This window comes from Alternaria triticimaculans (assembly GCF_023758025.1).
Source record: "Alternaria triticimaculans strain BMP 0046 chromosome Unknown scaffold_4, whole genome shotgun sequence".
Classification (NCBI taxonomy): Eukaryota; Fungi; Ascomycota; class Dothideomycetes; order Pleosporales; family Pleosporaceae; genus Alternaria; species Alternaria triticimaculans.
Genome location: NW_026055961.1, coordinates 1,536,250 through 1,560,944, shown reverse-complemented (window position 1 = coordinate 1,560,944; position 24,695 = coordinate 1,536,250). Strand labels below are relative to the sequence as shown.

At 53.5% G+C, this 24,695-nt stretch overlaps 10 protein-coding genes across 10 annotated transcripts; 4 read left to right on the top strand and 6 right to left on the bottom strand.

The window, feature by feature from the left end:
- Positions 1 to 2,288: 2,288 nt before the first annotated feature.
- J4E78_004090 (uncharacterized protein) lies at positions 2,289 to 3,722 on the top strand (the record flags this gene model as incomplete). The annotated part of the gene is made up of 1 exon (XM_049364722.1): positions 2,289 to 3,722. One exon carries the CDS (start codon positions 2,289 to 2,291, stop codon positions 3,720 to 3,722), a length of 1,434 nt encoding a protein of 477 aa, XP_049223800.1.
- Positions 3,723 to 3,806: 84 nt separating this feature from the next.
- Positions 3,807 to 4,612, bottom strand: J4E78_004089 (uncharacterized protein; the record flags this gene model as incomplete). The annotated part of the gene is made up of 6 exons (XM_049364721.1): positions 3,807 to 3,858; positions 3,908 to 4,045; positions 4,114 to 4,134; positions 4,186 to 4,228; positions 4,278 to 4,326; positions 4,562 to 4,612. The coding sequence occupies 6 exons, from the start codon at positions 4,610 to 4,612 to the stop codon at positions 3,807 to 3,809; spliced, it is 354 nt and encodes a 117-aa protein (XP_049223799.1).
- Positions 4,613 to 4,811: 199 nt separating this feature from the next.
- On the top strand, positions 4,812 to 6,714 carry J4E78_004088 (uncharacterized protein; the record flags this gene model as incomplete). The annotated part of the gene is made up of 2 exons (XM_049364720.1): positions 4,812 to 5,072; positions 5,365 to 6,714. The coding sequence occupies 2 exons, from the start codon at positions 4,812 to 4,814 to the stop codon at positions 6,712 to 6,714; spliced, it is 1,611 nt and encodes a 536-aa protein (XP_049223798.1).
- A 270-nt stretch (positions 6,715 to 6,984) lies between these two features.
- On the bottom strand, positions 6,985 to 8,693 carry J4E78_004087 (uncharacterized protein; the record flags this gene model as incomplete). Its single annotated transcript, XM_049364719.1, has 4 exons — positions 6,985 to 7,918; positions 7,965 to 8,092; positions 8,149 to 8,528; positions 8,585 to 8,693. The coding sequence occupies 4 exons, from the start codon at positions 8,691 to 8,693 to the stop codon at positions 6,985 to 6,987; spliced, it is 1,551 nt and encodes a 516-aa protein (XP_049223797.1).
- A 1,191-nt stretch (positions 8,694 to 9,884) lies between these two features.
- Positions 9,885 to 10,443, top strand: J4E78_004086 (uncharacterized protein; the record flags this gene model as incomplete). The annotated part of the gene is made up of 2 exons (XM_049364718.1): positions 9,885 to 10,046; positions 10,096 to 10,443. 2 exons carry the CDS (start codon positions 9,885 to 9,887, stop codon positions 10,441 to 10,443), a joined length of 510 nt encoding a protein of 169 aa, XP_049223796.1.
- Positions 10,444 to 11,031: 588 nt separating this feature from the next.
- On the bottom strand, positions 11,032 to 12,088 carry J4E78_004085 (uncharacterized protein; the record flags this gene model as incomplete). The annotated part of the gene is made up of 3 exons (XM_049364717.1): positions 11,032 to 11,643; positions 11,700 to 11,882; positions 11,960 to 12,088. The coding sequence occupies 3 exons, from the start codon at positions 12,086 to 12,088 to the stop codon at positions 11,032 to 11,034; spliced, it is 924 nt and encodes a 307-aa protein (XP_049223795.1).
- Positions 12,089 to 12,743: 655 nt separating this feature from the next.
- Positions 12,744 to 14,732, bottom strand: J4E78_004084 (uncharacterized protein; the record flags this gene model as incomplete). The annotated part of the gene is made up of 4 exons (XM_049364716.1): positions 12,744 to 13,956; positions 14,004 to 14,499; positions 14,547 to 14,606; positions 14,657 to 14,732. The coding sequence occupies 4 exons, from the start codon at positions 14,730 to 14,732 to the stop codon at positions 12,744 to 12,746; spliced, it is 1,845 nt and encodes a 614-aa protein (XP_049223794.1).
- Positions 14,733 to 15,425: 693 nt separating this feature from the next.
- Positions 15,426 to 18,347, top strand: J4E78_004083 (uncharacterized protein; the record flags this gene model as incomplete). Its single annotated transcript, XM_049364715.1, has 1 exon — positions 15,426 to 18,347. One exon carries the CDS (start codon positions 15,426 to 15,428, stop codon positions 18,345 to 18,347), a length of 2,922 nt encoding a protein of 973 aa, XP_049223793.1.
- A 218-nt stretch (positions 18,348 to 18,565) lies between these two features.
- Positions 18,566 to 19,205, bottom strand: J4E78_004082 (uncharacterized protein; the record flags this gene model as incomplete). The annotated part of the gene is made up of 2 exons (XM_049364714.1): positions 18,566 to 18,718; positions 18,876 to 19,205. 2 exons carry the CDS (start codon positions 19,203 to 19,205, stop codon positions 18,566 to 18,568), a joined length of 483 nt encoding a protein of 160 aa, XP_049223792.1.
- A 3,628-nt stretch (positions 19,206 to 22,833) lies between these two features.
- J4E78_004081 (uncharacterized protein) lies at positions 22,834 to 24,104 on the bottom strand (the record flags this gene model as incomplete). The annotated part of the gene is made up of 4 exons (XM_049364713.1): positions 22,834 to 23,275; positions 23,352 to 23,792; positions 23,876 to 23,950; positions 24,031 to 24,104. The coding sequence occupies 4 exons, from the start codon at positions 24,102 to 24,104 to the stop codon at positions 22,834 to 22,836; spliced, it is 1,032 nt and encodes a 343-aa protein (XP_049223791.1).
- Between the last annotated feature and the right edge of the window lie 591 nt (positions 24,105 to 24,695).

Below are 24,695 nucleotides of genomic sequence, written 5' to 3'. Positions count from 1 at the left end.
ATGATGTAATTAGCTATTGCTGCCGATGTGCAACCGAGATGCTGGGATCAGATAAGATAGCTGCAGATCAGATAACCGGCCCAATGTAAGAACGGGTGCAACGAGCCACAGCGAGCGGTCGCAAACTACTCTATCGAACCGTCACCGTGGCTGCTGGTGTGGATATAGCAAGCAGTCTCACAGAGAGAGCTAGATCGTCACGACATATTGTTTGACAGGGTTCGTCTCCGCTTGACTCAAGGTGACATGGTTGTGCAGCAGATGCACCGATGCGCATGTGTCACAGAGCAGGCCAGGCATCCGTCTCACGGCTTTTGTCGCGCTCTGCCGCTCTGCAGCTTCACACTACCGTACGCTCACATATTGACCGCCTCCATTAAAGTTCGCAGAGTCATAATCCGATGGGTTCGTGACAACCGCTCCAAGGGCGAAAGGGCCGTTCGAGGGCGCGCTGATACGTGCCGTACGCCTCCCGCTTCCACATTGGAGGTATCGGTCGTGTCGTCGGTGCAACCCAGTATTGGGCACGTTGCTAACTGCGTCTGTCTTCGCGCCATGTCTTGCCTGATGCTTCTCTTCACTACCAGGCAGGCCGTGGTAGCTGGCGCATGCCAGAAGGCCTCACGTTCGCCCTAGTGTAGAGGCCGATAAGCACCAAGGAATTACACCGAACGCGTAAAAGAGTCGAGAAGAGTCATACAGAGTCGTAAAGAGCCACAATGGACCTTCCTATAGCGACGACAGCTCTATCGCGGGCTACCGGACATGGCAAAGTCCAGATGTCCGGGGTACTGTGATGGCTGCAAGCACCTCCGCGGTTAAGGGCAAGTGGGACCAGGCGTTAGCTTCCCCACAGCTTACCAATTCGGCTGCCGTGCACACCACCTGTAACGCTGCTGACATTGCCAATAGGCCCGTCGTTAGGCGCAGCCTCAAAGTCGGTGAGAGACTCGCACACACATGCCGCCCCAAGTTACCTGCTGGCGCCATCTGCACAGGTGCCGGCTCCCCTGGCGCGCCCAACGCCTTGGCCAGAGAACACAGCGTTGAACGCCGCGCAACGCTCGAGTCCTGCGACATGTGAAAACGGCCTGATTCCGCAATCTTCGCTCTAGTCACACCAGGGACGTCCTTGAAGCACCTGCAGTTGGAGCGCAGAGATTTGGGCCGCCACTGTGACACAGGTGTCTGTCTACGATCGTACAGTGTGTCAATTCGCATGCGCGAGAAATTGTTCTTGGCTAGAATGAAGAATCGTGTTGAGCGACGTAGTTCAAAGGTCATGTTGATGGCGATGTGGACAAGTTCCTACCCAAGAGATGGCAATCCTCGAACATCGAACAGGAAGGTACGATGAGGCACGTGGTAGTGTCGCGGCATGACCTGGGCGACCAACTTCTATCGAGAACAGCAATTGACGATTTCGCGCCTACCTAAATATCCACATAGTTAGGATTTACTTCGGCGCAGACATACAGGGCTCTCTTGTCAACCTACGTTCAACCCCTCTCCATTGTCGTCCACAGGTGTAGCCTGGTTCCAGCAGCCCGCTAGGCAGCAGTCAGACAACACAACCCACCCACGTACTGCCTCTTCACATCCCTGTGACCTAAACGAACAGTCGTTATCCTCTCTCCAGTCTGCGTATAGTCTGTCATTGTCTGGGACTTGGAACGCATACATGTTACTTATCTCCATACGTTAACGATACGACAGTCGACTACCCGCTCCATTCGCCTGGACGCCTTCGAGCTTCTAGACACCGGTCAATCACAACCCACAGTACGCCTTCTAGCTAGAAACACGTGAAATCGCATGAGATTCTCAATGTATGGCCATTTCAACTCGCCAGGCTGCTGTCACTGGACGCCACATGTTACCCCTCAAGCCTTTGCCAACCTGTCAGAAAGCTTACAACTCCACAACTCCACTTCAGATGCGAGCGAGCTGCTGAGCTGTAAGCCGTACATAAGAGGGCGTGCATGCGCATACTTGAATCTCGACGCTGACATGCTTCATGGCCTCTCTTTCCTGCAAAGGGTATTGGTTGATAGAATCTGGAGGCTTCGTTACGCTGACACCAGGCTTGAGTGTTGGGACTTGATTTCCTTGCGAACGCTCTTGTGTACTTTGACACGGGACGCTGCATTTGTTCCACCGCGACGGGAGTCTACGTCGTCTACAAACGGCACCTTTAAGCGATCATACAGACAGTACGCCGTAGTATATAATCTCACATAGTTCTCAATGATACTGTTGTTCAGAAAGGAACATTCTCACCATCGAACATGCATCCCACATTCTCAGCAGCAGTGCTTCTAGCATCCCTCCTCCCACCCCCCGTCTTCTCAACAACCCCCAAACACCACCCCTCATCCTTCCATCCCAGCGCCATCATAACCCGAGACGTCGCCATCATCGGCGGCGGCTCCTCCGGCACGCACGCCGCAATCACCCTCAAAGACGCCAACAAAAGCGTCATGGTCGTCGAGATCAAGAACCGGCTAGGCGGCCACACAGAAACCTACACAGACCCAGCAACCGGTCTCGCTCAAGACTACGGCGTACAAGTCTACCATAATGAGAGCACCGTCCTCGACTACTTCGCCCGCTTCGACATTCCCCTCGCACAACCACAATACGCTGCCAACTCCGCAAACTACGACTTCAGCACCGGTCTCGCCGTCAACGTTAGTGCACCCAGTGTAGAAGACTTCGGCACCGGACTCCAGAGGTACGCCGCGTTCCTAGCCCAATACCCCAAGCTAGAAAGCGGCATGTTTCTCCCCGACCCCGTTCCAGAAGATCTGACCATACCGTTCGGCGACCTCGTTGCCAAACTCGGTCTCGAAGCTCTGGTACAGACCATGTTCGATACGAACCAGGGTATCGGAGATATCCTCAGTGTACCTGTAGTGGAGAATGCGCGTGTCAACGGGTTGGGTTTGGTCCAGCAACTCGCTGCCGGTAGTCTTGTTACCACGGCTCGCCGTAATAACAGCGAGTTGTACGGGAAAGCGCAGGCTGAGCTCCTCGATGCGGATAGCTTGTTGCTGTCTTCTGAAGTCGTGCGTTCGGTACGGAGGGAGAGGGGTGTGGAACTCGTGGTCAAGACACCCGATGGCGTCAAGTTGGTACGCGCCAAGAAACTCCTTGTTACCATTCCACCGCGTGTGGATCTGCTTGCGCGTTTCGATCTGCGGAGGCAGGAACGTGAAGTCTTTGGGAAACTTATCGATGTTGGGTATTATGCTGCTCTGGTCAAAAACACGGGTACACCTGACGATTTGGTCATTTACAATCGCGCGCCGGACACCCCGTACAACCTCGCTGCCCTGCCGGGTGTCTATACCATGGGGCCAACCGCTATTCCTGGCGTCAAAGCGATTTATTATGGTTCTCAACGGTCGAATGCGACATACCCACTTTCTGATGACTTTGTCAAAGGGGAGATGGTTGCGGGTATCAAGAGACTGCAAACAGTAAATGCTGACAAGTTCGAAGCAACAGAGCCAGAGTTCGTGGTGTTTACATCACATGCGCCGTTCTACATGCAAGCCGGTCCTGAGGATATACAGGCTGGCTTTTATGACGGGATGAACGCGCTACAGGGGTTGAGGAGCACGTATTGGAGTGGTGCGACGTTCCGAGCGCAAGATAGCAGCGCGCTCTGGAAGTTCAACAAGGAGATTGTGCTTCCTATGTTAATGGAAGGACTCTGAATATCGGGAGTGGATAGAGGTGATAGCATCTGAAACATCGATTTCTTCTCTGGATATATACAATGCTTGGTATGGAAAACGCGTCTACTGTCGAGCCTTGGCGACGGGTGTCCATGGAGAGTACTTGGGCTTGACACTATCGTCTGTTAGTACCTGACCTGCCCATGTCGCAGTCTGGAACGTACGTGTTGTAAGGCTTGTATCCCGAGCGGGTCCATGTGAGAGTCGGCCTGTGCTCCTTTGGCTCCCAGACGCGGACCTGGCGCTGCAGAAGCGGGTCTGCGGCTGGTGACTTGTCGACCATGTATGACATCCAGGCGTGCCTGTGTAGAAAGTCAGATGTGTGTTCTTCCCAAAGTCGTATCTCGCGATTTTTGGTGCGGTAGCATACCATCCGGGTTCGATCTGAGAGCTGTTACAAACGTTAGTTTTGCTCCATGTCTCCACGTTCGTTGCAACATACGGATCGAACTCATGGTCCTTGTAGTCGACCCAGCGGGTTCGGACTATGCCAGTCAGATATATGCCTTCATCTCCGAGATCCGCGAATCTTACGAGGAAGCTCCTCCTCCAAGTTCTCAAAGTACTTGTTGCCGTACTTGTCCTGGCCGATCAAGGTTCCGGCTTTGGTATCACCTGTTCCCCATTAGCCCCTCCCTTAACATGGCGATTTATTTGTGTCCAAGCGTACCGATGTTCTAAGCGTGCGGGCGACTCGATCAGTCTATCTGCGATGCAAGGTGAGGGCGCGGGGATGCGAGCGTACCGCCATTTGGTGGCCATATTCCTGCGGACGTGTTAGCGTTGCGACGTCAATTACTGCAGGTATTGAAGCTTACCTTAAGTCCAACTCGGCGCAGGTTGCGCAGCGTTCTCATGAGCGTCGACATGGCGGCGTTTGGTCAGTTCAGCGTTCGTGATGCTTGTCGGATGTTGCTGCTTCGCGATTGACGATGCCAAGCACCGCTCTCACGCCTTGCCCAAGACATACTAGTGCGAGCGTGATCCTTGTCGCCCAACCCCAAAGTGCATCAAAACTTCAGGAGTCGAAGCACATACCAGCATCCGGCGTCATAGCGAGTGGCCAACATGATAATAAGAAGCTTGTTACGCGCCCAAGCACCGAAGATCGCGGGGAGGAGATCTTTCCGCATCCCCACTCGGACATTTAGGACAACGCGAAGATACTCGACTTCGAACGCTGAGATGGCTTCACCTGTGCCTCAGAGCCAAGCGTCTATGCTTGCCACGATAACGACGGATTTGGATAAGATTGCGCCGCGATTTGAGATTCAGCCAGATCAAATTGAGATTCTTCAGACGCCTGCTGAGTTCTATCAAACATTGAAGGTAGGTCGGTCTTTGTTGTTGTCATTTCCTACTCACTCTTCTGTTCTGATCCTCTTTTGGAATGTTCAAAACATACAAGACAATCTTCATCTCATGTTTCAATCAGCGTGCTTCTTTACTATCTGTCATTCTGCCAAGAGGCACACTACTCTCCCATGCCCATTTCCTTCTGCCCTTGTACCTCACTTGCGAACTTCATGCCAACACTCCATCCCCAATGAATGACTGGAGGGACGGAGGTGCTGTGAGCAAGCTTACTCGTGGTGATGAAACCTCGTACTAACGGAGTCAGGACAAAATATCCAAAGCTCAATACCGGGTCTATCTATCGACACTCTACATCGGCAAGACCGAACATGAACTCATCTCAACTATCCGAGATGCTCTCCAACGTAACCCCAACCTTAAGATCTCTTTCCTCACCGACGCTCTTCGCGGAACTAGGGAAACACCAAATCCTTCGACTGCCTCTCTCATGACACCTCTCATCTCGGAATTCGGTCCAGACCGCGTAGAAGTACGCATGTACCATACACCCAACCTAACTGGCCTGCGAAAGAAGTACATCCCAAAACGCATCAACGAAGGCTGGGGTCTGCAGCACATGAAGCTGTACGGTGTAGACGATGAAATCATCATGTCCGGTGCAAACCTGAGTGAAGATTACTTTACGAATCGACAGGATCGCTACCATCTGTTCAAATCAAAAGACCTGACAGACTACTTCAAGAGGATACACGATGGCGTCGCCAAGTTGAGCTTCGACATACAGCCAAGCAACCAAGAGGGAAGCGGAGGTTATACCATGACCTGGCCAACAACCAACGCCGCGCCCTCACCACTAGACTCCCCCTCGAACTACAAATCCGCCGCGGAGAAGCACCTCGCCCACCTTCTCCTACCATCTAATTCCCCGCCCACCACATCTCCCTCACCCTCCACCTCAAAAACAACAATCTACCCCATCCTCTCCCTCGTCCCCCTCCTCCCCTCCTCAACCGAACTCCCCGCTCTAACAAAAATCCTAACTCACCTCACCACACCCCCCTTACAAAACTCGTCCTGGACCTTCACAGCCGGCTACTTCAACATGACGCCCTCCTTCCGGCGCCTCCTCCTCTCCACCCGCCCGGCCTCCGGCACAGTCCTAACCGCCCACCCGCACGCCAACGGCTTCTACGGCTCCAAAGGCGTAAGCGGCATGCTCCCAGCCGCATACACACACCTTGCGAAATCCTTCTTGCGCAAAGTAAAACACCAAGGCCTCAGCGAGAGCATCGTGCTCAAAGAGTGGAAGAAGGGTATGGTGGGCCAGGAGGGCGGGTGGACGTATCATGCCAAGGGGCTGTGGGTTACGTTTCCTTCTACCAATGGTGGGGGAGGGGAGAAGGAAGATCCCAGTCTGACGGTTATCGGGAGTAGCAATTATACGAAGAGGGCGTATGAGTTGGATCTTGAGGCTAATGTTGTTATTGCGACGGAGGATCCCGGGTTGAGGAAGAGGTTGGGGGAGGAGGTTAGGTGGTTGGGGGAACACGCGAGGGAGGTGGGTGAGAAGGAGTTTGAGAGGCCGGAGAGGAAGGTTGGGATGGATGTTAGGATGGCGATGTGGGCTGTTAGGGTGTTGGGTGGTGCTTTGTGAGGAGGGTTAAGGATTGTGTATACCACTATGTGACAGAAACTGCGATGTTTTGTGTAGAGCATGGCCAGAGGATGTAGCACTTGGGTGATTGAACGTTTTACTTTATTAACATTAGGAGGAGCTATGGAAGAAGTGTGATGGGTATATATGCAGAAGTCAAGAAGGAAACAAATGGACATTCAGCTTGCGCTGCCAAATTCTTCGCATCTTGTACCACGACTCCGAAATATCAGACCAACGAGATGTCTTCTTAAATGCGACCTCTCTAGCTCATTCAGGTGTAGACCAGCAATTCCGGGTTGCTCGCCAGACCACCAGTCCCCGATCGCCGACGACGCGGCTGATGGTATTCCAGATGCCGTCGTCGGCAAAGTCCATGTCATCGAGGTTCAGGTGCTGTCGATAACTCCAAACTTCTTCTAATGAGACGTCTTTTGAAGTGTTGGGGCTTTGATATGGTATCAAAGCATGTGCTGATCGTGGTGCTACCACGTATACAGAGCCTCGATCGGCTTTGGGTGGCTTCCGTGTCCGACAAGGCGGTAGTGCTTCTTTGACCTTTTCGATCATCTGTTCGGCTGGACAGCCCATCAGATCGACGGTCTTGAGCGCCTCGTTCTTGCCGTTCAGTAGCCACGTTGGCGGGCTGTACGTCTTCCACCAGAACGCATTGGAAACTGGCTCGTTCGTTTTGGCAATGTTCATCTGAACTGGGACGATGCCACCCTGGTGGTATACGCCCATCAGGATACCCAGGGCAACGTTGAAGACTACCCAAGTAACGATCCAGCTCTTTCGAATGCGCGGAGTCGGTAGGCGTATTGATGAGAGTATTAATGGTACGGCGGGAAGTAAGAATCGTGCTTCTTGGTGTGGGAAGATGCTGAGAAGTGCGACGCCAGATATGGCTGAAATGAGAATCATAGAGATATGCGCCCTGCGCAGAAAGAACAGAAGTGGTGTCGCCGGGCCGAGGAGTTGAGGGAGATTGACGAGGAAATGTTGGTATCGTGGATGTATGCCATGCTGGGCAAGGTTCGCGGAATCCGAGTTGTAGCGGAAATTATTGAAGGGTGTGATGACGGCGCCGCTGGTGAGCTTGGAAAAGGTGAAATCGCCGGGGGTATAAAACGCCGTGTCTACGCAGATAGCAAGGAAAGCTGTGAAGAAAGCGAACGTTGCAAGGAAGACCAAAGAGAATGGTCTGTGGCTGTTAGTGAAGGTCTAGAAGCCGAGAGGGGCTGACTTACTTGCGCTTGAAGTGGGGTAGCAAAGTTGTTGCAGGAAGAAGCAGGAATGCTGGAAAGGTGATGCGATTAAAGATGCCTACGACGACCATGAAGCCCAGGATGGATGAAGCCAGGATGCCAGAGCGCTTCTGCACCTTGCGTTAGCCGCATATCCTAGATCGGCGAGCGGACCGAAACAACTCACCTTATCGTCCGTTATCCTCTGGATCAAGACCAGGCTCCAGAGCACCAGCAGCGTCTCGATGCTGTTGGAGAAGGTATGTGTCTGGAACGTCCAGGTCACATACGACGATGCGACGAGCATGACGGCAACACGACGCGCGCGGGGCGAAGCGACCAGCTCGTGGATGGCCCAGTCCTCCATCACGACACTCAACGTCAACATGAGTACGCGCAGCGCCCAGTATACGACCGACGGCGAGACGTCATATCCGAAGCCCTCCCATAGCCAGCGCAAGATGTACATGGGCCAGCCGTATGCGAGCCATAGCGGGAACGTGCTGCGGATGGGGTTCTCGGAGGTGAACTCCCAGGTTTCGTGGACGGGGTAGGAGAAGACGCGCCCTGGATACAAGTAAGTCGTGGCCACGGGCGCATACTCAGACAGTGTCGCGACATACCGGCAATGACCTCGGGGCCCTGGAAGTTCTCGTCCGGGTGCAGATAGCTCGGCGATAGTGCAAAGTAGATGCGCACCAGGATCAGCAGGAAATAGACACGCCGCCACATGATGTCGAAAGTCGAGATGTGCCGTTTGGGGGTTTGGCGGGGTTGAGCAGGCGCATATCTGTCCGCTGTGGTGTTTGTTTTCGCAAAGTGAGGCCAACAAATGTTTTAGTGGCCTACGTCAATCAATCACCAGTTGCACGCGGATAGGGGGGCCGGTTGCAAGAGCGAATGGTGAGTTATGCTTTGCGACTCGTGCACTGTGATGATCTGCGAACTACATGGCGAGCAGAAGCATGGCTGATATATCGGCCGACTATCATGCGGCCTGATCAGATGCGATGTGGCAGCAACCGATGGTGCATCGGACTTGTCCACGGCTGTCTAGGCTGCCTTTGCATGCGGATCCGTTGCAGGCAGAAAGGTCACGTGGCGCAACATCAGTGGATCAGGTACCCAAGTACCCCTTCAAGGATACGTGTAGATGGGGTTGAAGTTGATGCGGCGGATCTGATGTTGCGATTCTGGTGTGAGCAATACTGAAACGTATCAAGTAGCCTTTTGAGTCACCGCGCATTTGGCCCGCTGGCGACTCTGGCTGGTCCTTGCACCCTTACCTTCCCAGACAGATGTCGCCGGGGACTCAACGTACATCTCTTCTAAGGACAGGTATCTGGAACGGGTCGTGTTGGCCCCAGGCATCATCCTCCGTGAGTCGAATCCACGTCGTATTCTGGTAACTTCTGCCGGCTGTGTGCGGCGTGGAGTCATCCTCCGTGCCATGCGCGGGGGCTCGCCCAAAGTTCAAGTGAGCGCAAACATGGCACAAGCTGCTGGCCCACAAACGAGAGGGTAGCACTTCACAATGTCTTTCTTGAATCAGCAAGCAGCAAAGTGAAGTCGTCTAACAAAGCTGGTTCAAAGCACATACAACCTGCGTTCTCCCGTCACCACAGCGTCCCTTTGATGATTGCAGCCTTGCGCCTTGCCCCATCGAGCGAGCTTGGCGCCTGAGCTTAAACAGCGAGGCGGAGTTGGACCGTGGTTGCCTCTCTCACCCTCACAGCGCGCAAACGTGGAAGCAAAACGCCTGCGCCTATATAATCACTGCCCACCCGAGCCCCAGACGCTCTTCCCACACACATTCTCCATCAACTCTCAACGCAACGGCCGCTTAACCCTGCCACCCAACTCCATCCACAGCTTACCCCACTTCTACAACCACCTACAACACCTTACAATACAGCTATCGCGATGGCTACCACCAACTCCGAGGGTGTCAAGATGATCAACATCACCACCTCCGACGGCATCCAGATGGACGTCGAGCGCCCCGTCGCCGAGCGCTCCATTCTCATCAAGAACTTGCTCGAGGATCTTGGTGGTGAATCCTCCGAGTCGATCCCCATCCCCAACGTATGTACTCACCTCCCCACCTCCAAGAACAGCCACTAACATGTCGCAGGTCAACGAGGCAGTCATGAAGAAGGTTATCGAGTGGTGCGGCCACCACAAGAACGACCCGCCCGCCACCCAAGACGACGACTCCGACTCGCGCAAGAAGTCGACCGACATCGACGAGTGGGACCAGAAGTTTATGCAGGTAGACCAGGAGATGCTCTTCGAGATCATCCTCGCCGCCAACTACCTCGATATCAAGGCTCTCCTCGACGTCGGCTGCAAGACCGTCGCGAACATGATCAAGGGCAAGTCTCCCGATGAGATCCGCAAGACGTTCAACATCCAGAACGACTTCACCCCCGAGGAGGAGGAGCAGATCCGCCGCGAGAACGAGTGGGCCGAGGACCGCTAAGTGCGCGCACCTGGGTACGCGTGACCTCTTTACCTCCACATCGCATTGGTCAACGGACCGCGGACAAATACGGACCGGCCGGTGCATATGTTGAAGGGTTTTGTCTCCGGCGCAGCGGAGTTCATGGGTGTGATATTTTTCAAAGCGCATGATGCTGAGACCGTCCTTGTATTGGGCTCCAGCAAGTTATGGACATTCCGGTGGCTTACTGTACGTTGCATTCGATACGCCCGTTTGTGACCTATTGCAGGTAGCTCAATCAAAACGTTAAATCACTTTTCCCCATCTTTAACCTTTTGTGACTCCGCATGTAACCTCGGCTTTCCGTATGACGTGATCTGCAACTTGTGGAAGTAGGTGTCGCAACTACCAGTCAGTACTCGCTCGGCTCTTCATGTCACCGCGATACACCATGACATATATAATACAATCTGAAGCTGAAGAAGATGCATGTTGAACTGATGGTCATTCCGAGTTGAGCTTATTCTTCTATACATTTTCATAACCCATGCCCGAGCTAAATATCCAAAACGCCAATATCAACTGCAGACGCCTTCAGTAGGTGTCTCTCGCTACAAGGTCGCACATCTACCACCCCCTCTTAGCGAGCTTCTCGTCCTCGCCCATGCTACCACAGTTGATACCAACCATAGCCTCACCCAAATCCATGCTAACCTCCATAAGCACCTTGGGGTCCTTGTAATGCGTAACCGCCTGCACAATAGCCTTGGCCCTCTTCGCCGCATCCCCAGACTTGAAGATACCGGAGCCAACGAAAACACCATCACAGCCCAACTGCATCATCAGCGCCGCATCAGCGGGCGTCGCAACACCACCCGCCGCAAAGTTGACAACAGGCAGACGACCCAGCTTCGCCGTCTCCTTGAGCAGCGCGTAGTCGACCTGGAGCTCCTTTGCGTACGAGTACAGTTCCTCGTCCGACATGCTCTTTGCGCGCGCAATCTCGCTGTTTACAGTGCGCATGTGGCGCACCGCTTCGATGACGTCGCCCGTGCCGGCTTCGCCTTTTGTTCGGATCATGGCTGCGCCTTCGGAGATGCGGCGGAGGGCTTCGCCGAGGCCGCGGCAGCCGCACACGAAGGGGATGCGGAAGGGGTGTTTGGAGACGTGGTGGATGGCGTCGGCGGGGGTGAGGACTTCGGATTCGTCAATGTAGTCTACGCCTAGGGCTTCGAGGATCTAGGGTGTTAGTGTTAGCAGGCAGTTTGTGGGTTTGGGGGAGGTGCTGGATGTACCTGGCATTCGACGAAATGGCCAATTCGCGCCTTGGCCATGACGGGAATGGTTACTGTGTCCATGATCTCCTTGATCATCTTGGGGTCGCTCATGCGGGCTACGCCACCCTGAGATCGAATGTCGGCGGGGACGCGCTCCAGGGCCATGACCGCTGATGCACCGGCTTCTTCTGCTATCCGTGCCTATGAGGAGATATTGGTTAGCAATTGGTCGCGTTACCCAAACCACCGCGTAGTGATTTGGAGAAGACGAGACTTACTTGCTCGGCGTTAACAACGTCCATAATGACTCCGCCCTTCAACATGCGTGCCAGACCGGCCTTGACGGCAAAGTTGTTCTCGCCATCCTGCGCGCCGTGGCCGTTTGTGGTGGGGAGTTCAGTTGCCATTGTGAAGTATCGTGAGTTCAGATCGGAGGAAATCGAATAGATGTCGGAGGTAAGGTAAGAGTAAAGTAAGATCGGGTCAATTAGTAGTGTAGTAGAGCAAGGTACTTTCACAGACGATGAGGTATTAAAGTCTAAGGGGAGGAAAATAAGGTAAGATCGTGAGTCAAAGTCGTCCGCGATGTATTACCTGTACATGTACCCGCGGAATCGCAATATTTTTTTGCCTTTCTAAGGTCCCTCCATCCCGCCTTCGCAGCTCGGAGGTTGCCCCGCCATGTTCCGCGGCGGCGTAGGGACATCTAGACCCCGCTATGCGCCCTTTGACACACGCGATGCATATGCGCCAATCAGCCGTCGGGAAAGTGCGATCCATGGCCGTGAATTGCCGTCGGCTTAGTCAGAGGATTTGAATGGTTTCATTTGGTTATGTAGTGCTGTCGCTGAGAATGGTACAAGCTGTCCCGTCATCTGATGTGATTTCGGGCCGAGTGGGGCAGTAGCCGGCCCTGGACCCTGATAGACGGTGGAAACGCCAGGCTCCATGCATGTCGCCGTATACACTACTAACGCTGTAAGTATGCCAATGCCGTGCCAATACCGAAGACTACCTTGCAATGCATAAAAGCGCTGTTCAGAATGCTGGCACCCTAGTTCTCTAGTACGGTGCTGTCTCCCGCTTCAACCACTCCAATGTCAAAGAGTCATTCTCGAAGAATTTGCTCGTCTTCTCATAGACCTCCTTGTGGTATTCGTTGATGAAGCTCTTCTCGTCTTCTGTAAGCAAGCTCATGTCGACAAGGTTCCTGCAGTGTGGAGTCATCGTAACATGCTCGAATCCCAAGAATGGCTTGTCACCGAACTTGTGCTTCGTCTCGACTTCTCGGACCATGACCATGTTCTCGATGCGGATACCGAACTTGCCATCTTCGTAGTATCCAGGCTCGTCAGATACCACATTCCCTACAGCCAAGGAGACTTCGGAATATTGGACCCTAGTGCCAATTCCGATAGGTCCCTCGTGTACGTTGAGGAACGAGCCCACGCCGTGTCCAGTGCCGTGACGGTAGTCGAGACCTTCCTGCCATAGGAACTGGCGAGCCAGGCTATCTAATGCGAAGCCTGTCGTACCCTTGGGGAACCTGACGCGCTCGAGAGCCATGTTGCCCTTGAGCACAAGCGTATATGCGGTACGTTCCATTTCGGTCGGCTCCGTGAAATGCATGGTCCTCGTTGTGTCTGTAGTACCATCTCGATATTGCGCTCCAGAATCGCAGAGGTAGATAGCTTTGGGGTCGATGACCGAGCACTCACCCTTCTCCGGCTTGTAGTGGATAACAGCTGCATTCGGCCCCGTCGACGAAATGGTGTCGAAAGAAAGACCCATGAACATGTCGTGCTTCTTACGAATCTCCTCGAGCTTGTCGGCACCGTCAACTTCATCAAGTGTGGCCTTCTTGTTGATGAGTTGGTCCTCCAACCAAGCGAAGTACTCGCTCAGCGCAGCCCCATCACGGATGTGGCATTGACGCATACCCTCCAGTTCGACTTCATTCTTGACTGCCTTTGCATCTCCGACCGGACTACGGGTTTCTTCGACCTTGTCGTCCCCGCCAAGGGCCTTGTTCAGGGCCCACGATGCTCGGTTGGAAGTCAGGAACTTCTTCTGTATCTCGGCCTTATCCATGGCCTCGAACAGCTCCTTGCTCAGCAATGTGACATCTCCAAATATAGCCTCGTATGGTCGGATCGTAACCTTGTCGCCCAAGTGCTTCTTAACATCATCGGGGAGCTTGCTTTCGTCGACATATAGGGTGGCTGCGGTGGACGTGACGACGGCGTAGGAGAAAAATACGGGGTTGTAGGGAATGCTGCATGTTGTCAGTGGCGTACTCTGAATGGGAGAGAATGCTCATACTCGCTTCCGCGGAGGTTGAAAAGCCATGCGACCTCATCGAGCATGGATACGACGAAGCCAAGGCTCTTCCGCTTCTCAAGCTCCTTGCGCAGGTCTTCAATCTTGTCTTCGAAGCTCTTTCCAGAGTATTTCTCAGGCTGCACAATGACCTTCTCGCTCGGTCGGGCTGGCCTTTTGTCTCCCCATACTAGGTCGATCAGATTCTCGTCGATGGCCTTGTACTCGCCGCCCTTCTTCTTGATCTTATCGGCGAGTTTGCGGGCGTCTGCTGCAGTAACGACGCTGGGGTCTACACCGACGACCTTGCCTCCCTCGGCCTGGTCTGCGGTCCACTCCTGGATGGTAGGTACATCGTGTATGCCTTGCTTCAGCAGCTCCCAGTTGCTGTCCAGCTGCTTCTCGGCCTGGTTGAAGTAGCGTCCGTCGGTGGAGAGGGCGGCCTTGTCGTGGGTGACGACTGCATAGCCAGCGGAGCCAGTAAAGCCACTGATGTATTCTGAGTGGTGTCAATGGGTGCGCTGCGATAGGTAGCGGGGGCCTGACCTCGTCGCGCGTCACATGGGGCGATGTACTCGCTCTGGTGGCTGTCTTCAGACGGGACCACTACTATGCGTCAGCTATATGTCATCACATGTCTGCACGGGCGCGCCTACTGTAGATGTCGACATTGCGCTCCTTCATGAGCTTGCGGAGGTCCGCCAGCCGCTGGGTCGTGTCTACCTTGGACATGTCGATGGCACGCAGGGCAGCAGAAGCGTGGAAGGGTCTGGCTCGGAAAGATGGCGTCCTTGCGGCTACATATGCAGCAGCTGTCGCGTGGGAGCGCCCAAGAAAACGCGGGAGGAGCATATAGGGTATGCCACGGTCTCGCGCCTACGATCGGGACATGCACAACACCCCGCCGTGCCCGCCCACAGCACAGCGACAACGCCGCAGCCAGTCCCGCACTAAGCGCAATCGCCAGGGCTCCAATCAAGCCTTGCCAAGCGCAAGAGCCCTCACCCCCAGGCACCGTAGGGAGGCGCATCTGTATTTATTGCAACACCAGGTCCCCGACGTTGGACAGTCACTAACATGAGCCTCCGTCACCGTAGTCTGCTTCCGATTTTGCCCCACCATACGCGCAGGTAGAGGCAACCTCGCGCAGCCTCACCAACCCCCGGCCCTGCACCTTTATATTTCGGCACGGCCTAGAACCGCCATCCCTAACAATCTCGAAATACGACGGGCTATGTCTATCGTCTAGGGGGCCAATCGCAGTCACCATCGCACTCGATTTTGTGTACCCTCTTTTCGCGCCTTCCACATCTCACGTCGCACCTTCCTGCTTTCGGTAACGTCTGACCTGGTTCCTGGAACCCTGACATCTGGCAGCAAAACTGACAGCAGTCCGTAGTGCAAAACCTCTTAAGAAAGCTCAGCATGGCGAGCAACGGGGCCTTTCCTCTGCCCTACGAGGAGATTGAACGCCTAGTAAAGTCCATCTACGAACCCGGCCAAGCAAAGAAGATCGCCGAAACCGAGGCCACCCTTCGCGTTCTTCAACGCTCTCCCCAAGGCTGGGAAATTGCAGATGCCCTCTTGAAGAGCGACAACGAGCAGGTTCGCTTCTTCGGTGCCCTGACTCTCACCGTCAAGCTCAACGCCGACTCGGCTGAACTAAGCGAAGAGGAATCCGAGCAACTGCTTTCAACACTTATTCATCATCTTGTCTCACGCCCTAGCTCATCCATCGCCACCCGGAAAGTCAGCTCGACCTTGGCACAGTACTTCTCAAAGCCCATTTCCGTATGGACCCATTGTATCAGGAGTCTTGCCGCATCGTTTGCCGCCCAGCGTCCGGTCCTAGACGAGGCTTTGAAAGAACATCCTTCAACATGGGATCTCCTTCCGCAATTCTCCGATGAGCAACTTCTAGTTATGCTTGACTTTGCCATGAGCTTAGCAGATGAAGCCAAGAAGCCGTCTAACAACCCAGACCGGAAGTCACAAGAGCGCATGGTAGCAAACGTAGAGAGCGTTGAAATTCTTCTCCACGTTTCATTCGGTCGTGGCATTAAATGGCTGTCAATCTCCATCGATGACCCCACCTACGCACAATCAGTGCAGCAAGGCGAGAAGATCTGCATCGCCGCTCTCAAGTGCTTTACCGGATGGATCTTCTACGCCCAATCCGAGTTCAAAGACGACCTCGAGAAGCTCCAACATCTCCGGTCAGTGAATGAGCTCGCACTGACGTGTCTCGAATATCATGTTGAAGATGCCATGGAACTAGTAGCTGAGATCCTTGAGAACTACCCTACTTTCTTCGAAGCAAAACATCAAGAAATGCTCTGGTCGGCAATCTCAGGTCCATGGGGCATGGAGATACTCAATAACTCTGACGCCGAAACCGTTTCCCTCGCCCGGATCATTGTCGCCTACGGACAGATTCTGCTTGACTCCAAGGTTATCTACACGCAGCCAGAAAGCACACATCATCAGCAGGTCATGTCCTTCTTGCATAATCTTCTCAAATACCCAGACCCGGTAGGCGCTGAAGACGAGATCGCACCTGTGGTGCTCGACTTCTGGAGCAATTATGTCAGCGCTATCGCCGAAGAAACTTTCTTGTATGCCGCTGGAGAGCAAGTGCCTGACTGGATGAATACTGCAAAGACCAATGTTCTCCAAGCAGTTTCCGAGCTCGTACAGAAGATTATCTATCCATCTGCTGACGTCACTGAATCATGGGATTCAGACGCAAGGAAGACGTTCAAGGTCTTCCGCATTGACGTCCGCGATATCATCATGGAGGCATACGACCCGTTACGTGACGTGCTCACTGACCAGTTTGTCGATTTCGCCTTACGCGGACTAGGTGCGGGTGACTGGTTAGAGCTCGAGACTGGACTGTTTGGTCTGATCGCCATCGCCGACGCTTTAACTCAAAATTCCGACAATCGTCTAACCCGACTGTTCGAGCAACCATTGTTCGCAACTATATCCAGCACTCCTGGTGTGCCGGCTATCACCCGAAGGACCGCTGTGGAACTCGTCGCCGCCTTGAACCACTTCTTCCTTCGAAACCCGCAGTTCCTCCCTCAAGTTCTTCCGTTTCTGCTCACAGCTCTTGCTCAGCCAGCTATCGCTCACGGCGCTGCCAAGTCTTTTGCTTCACTTTGCTCCGAGTGCCGGAAGTCCCTGATAGGGGAGCTGCCTTCATTCTTCCAAATGTACGAACAGTTCCTAACGTATGCCACTGCTGAGGAGTTCACCAAGAGTATGGTCTTGAAGGGAATCGCCGCTATAGTACAAGCTCAAGATACAGAAGAGAAGCAGTTCGAGGGTGTACGGCAGCTCTTCCAATACATCACACGCGATGCCATGCAGTCAATCAACATCACCAAAGAAGGAGGCGATGCAGAAGAAGGCCAAGTGCTAGCCCTGACTACTTTGAAGTGTCTTGCAAGCGTTGGAAAGGCAATGCAAGCATCGGACGAAGAAGTAGTGGACTTGGAATCCGACAAGGAGCCTTCAGTGTTCTGGTTGCAAGGTCCAGGCAAAGAGATCCAGAACCAGGTCATAAATCTTGTCAATTACATGACCCAGGTGTTTCCTGGAAACGACGAGATCATCGAAGTGGCGTGCTGCGTTCTCCGCACAGGTTTTAAGGAAACCGTGTCGGGTCCATTCGTACTACCTCATTCTGCTGCGATCGACTTCATTACGAAGACCACTGTGCAGACACCGAGACTGCCATTCGTCTTGGAGACAGCATGCTGCTGGATCTCATCGCATAAGCATCACCAACCGGAAGGCTTCCAGGCTCAGGCCCAGCGATTACTCCAACACGACCTCAGCATCATGCGGGCACTGCAACATCCACGCAACGACCCGGAAATCGCTGTCGGCTGTATAGAACTGGTCCAGAATTTTATCAACACTGATCCGCGTATCATGACTCAAGAATCACCTGAGAATCTATCGGGCATGTTCGGCTTCACGGTTGAGTCCATCAAGTCGCCTGAAGTCCTACCAAAACGCGCGGCTGCTAAGCTGTGGAAAGACATTTTCGAGCTTGCAGGCAACACGAATAGCCCTCACCAGGCTACAACGCAGGAGATTGTGGCGCACTTCGGTCCGACAGTGACGCTTGCACTTATGGCCAACGTATGCGGAGAGGTGGACTTTACGAGTTTAGAGCACATTATCGCACCTCTGCGAGCTCTAATTCGAGCCGACAAGAACTCTAGGGCATACATCACCAATGCGCTAGCAGAGCAGCCGCTTTTGCAGCGGTTCCAACAGGACCAGGGTGTTCAGGATATGGTGCGCAAGCTCATCGAGAGCTTGACTAGGTAAGCCTGGCTCGTGATTTGGATTTCTGTATCTTGGTACTGACATACACAAAGAAACGCAAGAAACGGCGCGGCCTTTAAAGACAGCGTGAAAGCTTTCTGGCAGACGTGCAAGCAACTGCAAATGCAACTACAGCCCCAGACAATGAACCCAGCACATCGGTTCGCCCATGGATTTCCACAGCCCAATGCATACTGAAAGAACACACATCGTCCAGCAACTTAAAACTCGGCAAATGCGGCCATTGCGAACGTTAGGCCGAAGGACAGTTTGAAGGCAACGTTGTCGCGTACTAGTGACCGGACATTCATCGACTTTACCCGGCGCTCCAGGAAAGAGTACGGAATGACGTGGATACCTCGCGACTCGATGAACTATCTTCTGTCAGTTTCATCTTCTTCGAGATCACAAGCATAATGATCGGTAGCGTGTCTTGCATATACAACATAGATATCCCCACATGCATACGGCGTACCCATCCATGTATCCTAGATTCTAATCGAAACTTCACTAACAAAATCATCGACTTACCTGCAAAGCAAAGATCCCCAGGCCAATCAGTACAGCCAATGGCTTGCTAAACACGCTGATTCCCAGTCCTCCAATCACACCCAGAATGCTTCCCATGCTGATTTGACGAACTGCCTGCGGGTTCATGGCACCTGATTGAGTGATGACTGGTGTTCTCGCTTCGTTCGTGTAGTTGTTTGTGAGGTCATTTTTGATCTTGGTGATAGGGTCCGGACCATCGCATCGTATGCGCTGCGCATTTCGGAACTGATACGCGAGTAAGGGCGTCGACAAGATGAGTGGCGTGCTGAGCATCAAGCCCCTACGAAGGCCAGGAAGTAAGAAGGACATATTGGTCGCCGGAGATAATGAGCTCGGAATGTGCGGAAGGTGTTGCTGCTGGAGGTATGCAGAGAGCTTCTTTTCGAAAGTTCGGTCGGATCTCGTGAAACGCGTGGCTGAGCGGAGGCAACGGATCGGGAGAAAGGTGTGTCGAATCGGGATACACACAGGTAGGCTTGTCCTTGCTAAGCCAGTAAGTCCCAATGGCGTTGGAGACATGAATGCTTGCTCGGAGCAAATGCTGACAATAAGGAAGCTCACATCCGAGGTAGTGATGTCATTGGCTCCATGGCGTTCCCCACTAAGGCCTTTGGGGTTAGAGCTCGGACCCTGAGTTCTGAGAGCCTCAAACGTAACGTCGCGTCTTGCGACACCATGTTGGACGCGTCAAATTTCCCATCTGGCATTGGACTTGCTCGTCATGCTATGAGCGCGTCCTGAACTTTTAATCAACTAATACGCACATTGACAGGTCATCATGGCGCTTCGAACGGTTCTTCTCACGGTTGCCAACCTCCTCATCCCGGTCGCGATACTGGTCTTCGCGACAGGCTTCTTCCCGTACAAGCCTTTTATGCCCGGACTAGCGGAGTATGAAGAGCTTGCGTGGTCTGAGAATATGGGAGAGGATTGGCAGAAGCCACCCGCGGCACCGTTTGACAAGCTCATCTTCATGGTTGTTGATGCGCTGAGGAGCGACTTCGCGTACGGAGAGGAAAGCGGCATGACTTTCGTGCAGAGGTATGGCACTCCTTGAACAATTGCGCTCGCGCAATAGAACTGACTGTTACCTAGTCTGATACGAGACGGAACCGCGCTTCCGTTCACAGCTCACGCTACCTCTCCCACGATCACCATGCCCCGCGTCAAAGCCATAACGACAGGCTCCATACCCTCCTTCGTAGACGTAATCCTAAACTTCGCCGAATCAGACACGACGTCTACCCTCGCGACGCAAGACACCTGGCTCGCGCAGATCAAAGCGAAGGACTATGATAATGGGAAAGGAAAGCTGATCATGTACGGCGATGACACCTGGCTGAAGCTCTTCCCGAACGTGTTTGAGCGCGCCGATGGCACAAGCAGCTTCTTTGTATCGGTCAGTCATAAGCTCTCCGCTGTATGTAGGAGTAATAGATTGTTGATTCTCAAGTGCAGGATTTCACGGAGGTTGACAATAATGTGACGAGGCATGTTCCTAATGAGTTGCTGAACAGTGACTGGAATGCTATGATTATGCATTATCTGGGCTTGGATCATATTGGGCATAAGGCTGGTCCTAAGAGGTGCACCATACTGGTGTCTCGATTGGCTATGGAATGCTAACGTTTTCACAGCCCAAACATGGTCCCTAAGCAAGTCGAGATGGATGGCATCGTTCGCGACATCTACGCAGCTATCGAGAACGAAGACCACCTCTCCAACACACTCCTCGTGCTCTGCGGCGATCACGGCATGAACGATGGCGGCAACCACGGTGGCTCATCGCCAGGCGAGACCTCTCCCGCACTCGTCTTCATGAGCCCGAAACTCAGCAAAGTCACTGAAGCAGCTGACAAGCGGAGTCCCATCAAACCAAAGAACGAAGGAGAGTTTGAGTACTACCGCTTGGTTGAACAGAGCGACATTGCCCCGACACTTGCAGGTCTGCTCGGATTTCCTGTCCCACAGAACAATCTCGGTGTCTTCTTGAAGGAGTTCCTAGGATTCTGGGATAATCCGTCGGACCGCATGCAACTTCTCTACCGCAATGCTAAGCAGATGAAGAAGATCGTCGAAGCCAAATACACCAATTTGCGATTTGACGAACAGGCATTGACGGAAGGCGATCTAGGATTCAAATGCTTCCAACCTGGAGAAAGCCGCTCGCACCTATCTGACGGCCAGTTGCTAGCGTGTCTATGGCAGGCAGCTGTCGGTGCGATCAGCAGCGGTGTCGACTTCCAAGGCAATGTCTATGAGTTCATGCACGAAGCCCAGGAGATGATGTCCAGCACAGCCTCGAACTACAATGTCGCTCGCCTCTTCCTCGGGACCGGTCTGGCTTTCCTCATCTGCGCGCTGAGCTTTTCCACACTCCCTGCTTTCCGACCTGCCACACCAGCTGGCATCTACTACGGCTTCGCCCTCGTACTGTACGCTGTTCTCATGTTCGCATCCTCATACGTGGAAGAAGAGCACAACTTTTGGTACTGGGCCACGTCCGGCTGGTTCCTATGCCTCTTCTTCAACAACATGCGGAAGGAATGGTACAACAATTGGATCTTCCATCCTGCGATCATGGCACTGGCTATACACAGGATTGTCAGACGATGGAACCAGACTGGGCAGAAGTACGCTGGCGCCGACGACATCGTCAACAGCGGCCTCTTCCACGGTAACTCGTCCGTCATACTCTGGATTCTCATCGGCGCTACGTACATGGATGTCACCATCCGTATAGCCAGACATGTTGCGCGTTCTATTGCGACCTTCGACGGCGAACAGAAGATGCACAGTGTGGAAATTGAGTCTACGGATCAGAATCGCATGTTTGGGACTATTGCTGTACTACCGCTTTGCGGCACGGCGTTGATCTTCAAACTGGCCTTCACCGTCAAAGATGCACCCGAGATGACCTACGGCCTTAGCGCAGGCTTGGTAGAAATGGTCAAGACGTTGGAACTCGTAGGTCTTGCGCGCATGGTATTCGGAGGTTTACTTCTAAGCGGAGTCTGGATTACCTTCGCGGAGTGGACACGCTCACAGCGGAGAAAAAGACGAGGAAAGCAAGGCAACGGCGGTACGTCACACCCCTCCTACATGAAATCAAACAGACTTACTAACAGCACCCCAGAACTCGCGGTCGCCTTCTTCGACCTAACAACGCTCTTCCTGCTCACGCAGACAAAAGCACAAAACATACCCCTCTACTTCCTCTTCCGACTCCAATACTTCTTCCTCAGTAAGCCACCACATATTGCCTCCACATCCCCCTCTCTCTGCACACCACGCGCTAACCATCCAACCCCACACAGCCCTCCTGGATCTCACCCCCACAGCCGTAACCCTAACCTCCCTCCTCCTAACCCAAACCTCCTTCTTCGCCCTGGGAAACAGCAACTCAATCTCCTCCATCGACCTCTCAAACTCTTACAACGGCATCTCGGGTTACAACGTGCTCGCCGTCGGTGTACTGGTGTTCCTGTCGAACTGGGCGGGACCTGTGTATTGGTCTTTGGCGGGTATACTTCTGCTGGGTTCGCACGGTCGCACGCAACGCTATATTGATACTAGTGAGCTGCATGTTGCGGATTGGGTGGCGAAGGAGAGGGAGTGGTTGAATGAGCTGGCGCGGAAGGAGGAGAAGGGACGGGAGACGAGGAAGGAAAGGAAGGAGTGGGTGGGGCATGTTGCTTTGTTGACGTTTTGGACGGGGGGTATGTTGGGCGCTGTTATGCTGGCTTGTACGGTGTTGAGGCAGCATCTTTTCATTTGGACGGTGTTTAGTCCCAAGTTCTTGTTCGCGATGGCTTGGGGCATCGCGTGGCATGGTGGTGTCACGCTGGGGCTTGGGGGTCTGGTTTGGTGGTTGGGAAGTTGGTAGTATGATTGTTCAGTTAATGATGTGGTCGTGCGCCTACATCAGCGCAACGGTCTACTCTTGAGGGCTTCCTGGCGCATTCTCGTCTTCCCACTCATCATCGTTCTTCTCGGCATCGTCATCTCCACCCTCGTCTTCTCCAGGTTCCACTCTCTCCTCACTTCCCGGCCTCACCGTCCATCCAAGCGGACTCTGCACTTCCTCTTCCTCCCTTCGCTTCTCTTTTGCTTTCCTTGATTCTGACCTGTGTCTTCTGTCATCCTCGCTCCACCTAATGCCAACCCTGTGACGCGCTCTCTGCCAAGCCTTCCTCGCCTGTTCTACGTAATCCGCCTTGTCCTTGAAATACATAAGGTTGAAGTTGACTCCAAACTCCGAAAATTCACGTGGATCGTATTGGGATAAGTCCAATTTAAGCTTCTCGCCACAGTATGCGCATTTCGTTTCCGACACACCTGAGGGTTCGTATGCGGGAATACGAACAGGGCCGGTTGGTCTGACGCTGGTATTAGTATTGTAGTCTCCAACGCATTTTCTGGGGTTGCTGTCCGACGTGGAAAAAGTATACGTACGCGGTAGATGGACCAGCAGTACCTACACGTGGATCGTCTGGATCAGGTCTTGTTGTTTCGGCTCCCCTCTCATTCAGTCGGCCGCAGTACTCGCATCGCCACCTATCTTGCATTTTCCCGGCCTCTGCGCTGGAGATCTTCCGTTCACTGGGCTCCTTCTTCAGGTACGCGTCTTCACGCCATGTATCCGCCACGGGGTTGCGAGGTATACCGTGGCCTCGTTTCTGGGTAGGTGAGTCTGGGTCGTGGTAGTCTGGCAGTGACGATTTTGGAGATCGTGCCCTATCATGGCTGGGGTCGTGCTCGATTTGATCCGGGAGCGTGGAGCTGCGTCTTGGGGGCGGGGGAGTGGGTTGGCGTGGTTGAGTGGATGTGAGTTCGGCGGGTGTCATGGCGGCGAGCCCGGATGAGATGGATGACGTACGGCGGCGCGTGTTGGCGCTGTAGATATTGGTTAGCCGTCATGTTGAGCCGATAGGTGAGTTGAATGGGCGGAAGACTGCTGGGGATGGCCAGATACTTACGCAGCGCTCTCCACTTCATCCACGCTCCTGCGCGGGAACTGTTGCTCACTGGTGCTGGTCTCATCATCTCCGTCGCTGCGAGGCGGATACATTAGCGGCATGTAAGCAGACAGATAACCCCATATTGGGACATGGAGGATTTCAAGGTCACTCACCTCGCCTCGTCGTCTATGTCGTCGTCTGAGCCCTCTGATGAATCGACCCAGTCGTCGGAGTCTGCATCGCTCATGATGGCGTACTTCGCGGAGCGGGTTGTAGAAAGGAGGAATATGAGAGCGCAATTGCGAGTAAGTCATGTTGGGTGGTGTGGTTCGCGACTGCCAGCGGATATGCCGCACGGTTGTTGTTGTTTCGATGTCGTGCCTGCGTCGGTTTTGGTATATGAGAAGGTGCAATACAGCTAATAGGAACCAACGCTCGAAGATTACCCTGAAGGCGACATCGTACTCTACGTTGCATTCGTGGCAACATGGCGACAACACATGCTTTAGGGTAGTTTTCGGTTGTCAGAGGTAAGATACATAACAGACAAGTTCTTCGGCAGAAATCTCGTAGGCTTCTCGATGTATAACATCCTACCACCAACGTAATGATGACATCAAAAATCCACAACGATGACATCCTAAAATCTATGACGGAGGACAGCAGTACGAATATTACTCAAGCGAAGATGTGTAGAATAATGATAAGGAACAGGCCAGCTCGGACACGTAGGATTATGACGACAATTTAGCCGAATTATGCATTCAAATCTGATGGCTACCTACATGTACACGGGTCATCACAATGGGCGCGCTTTCTGCACCTGGAACCGCATCGT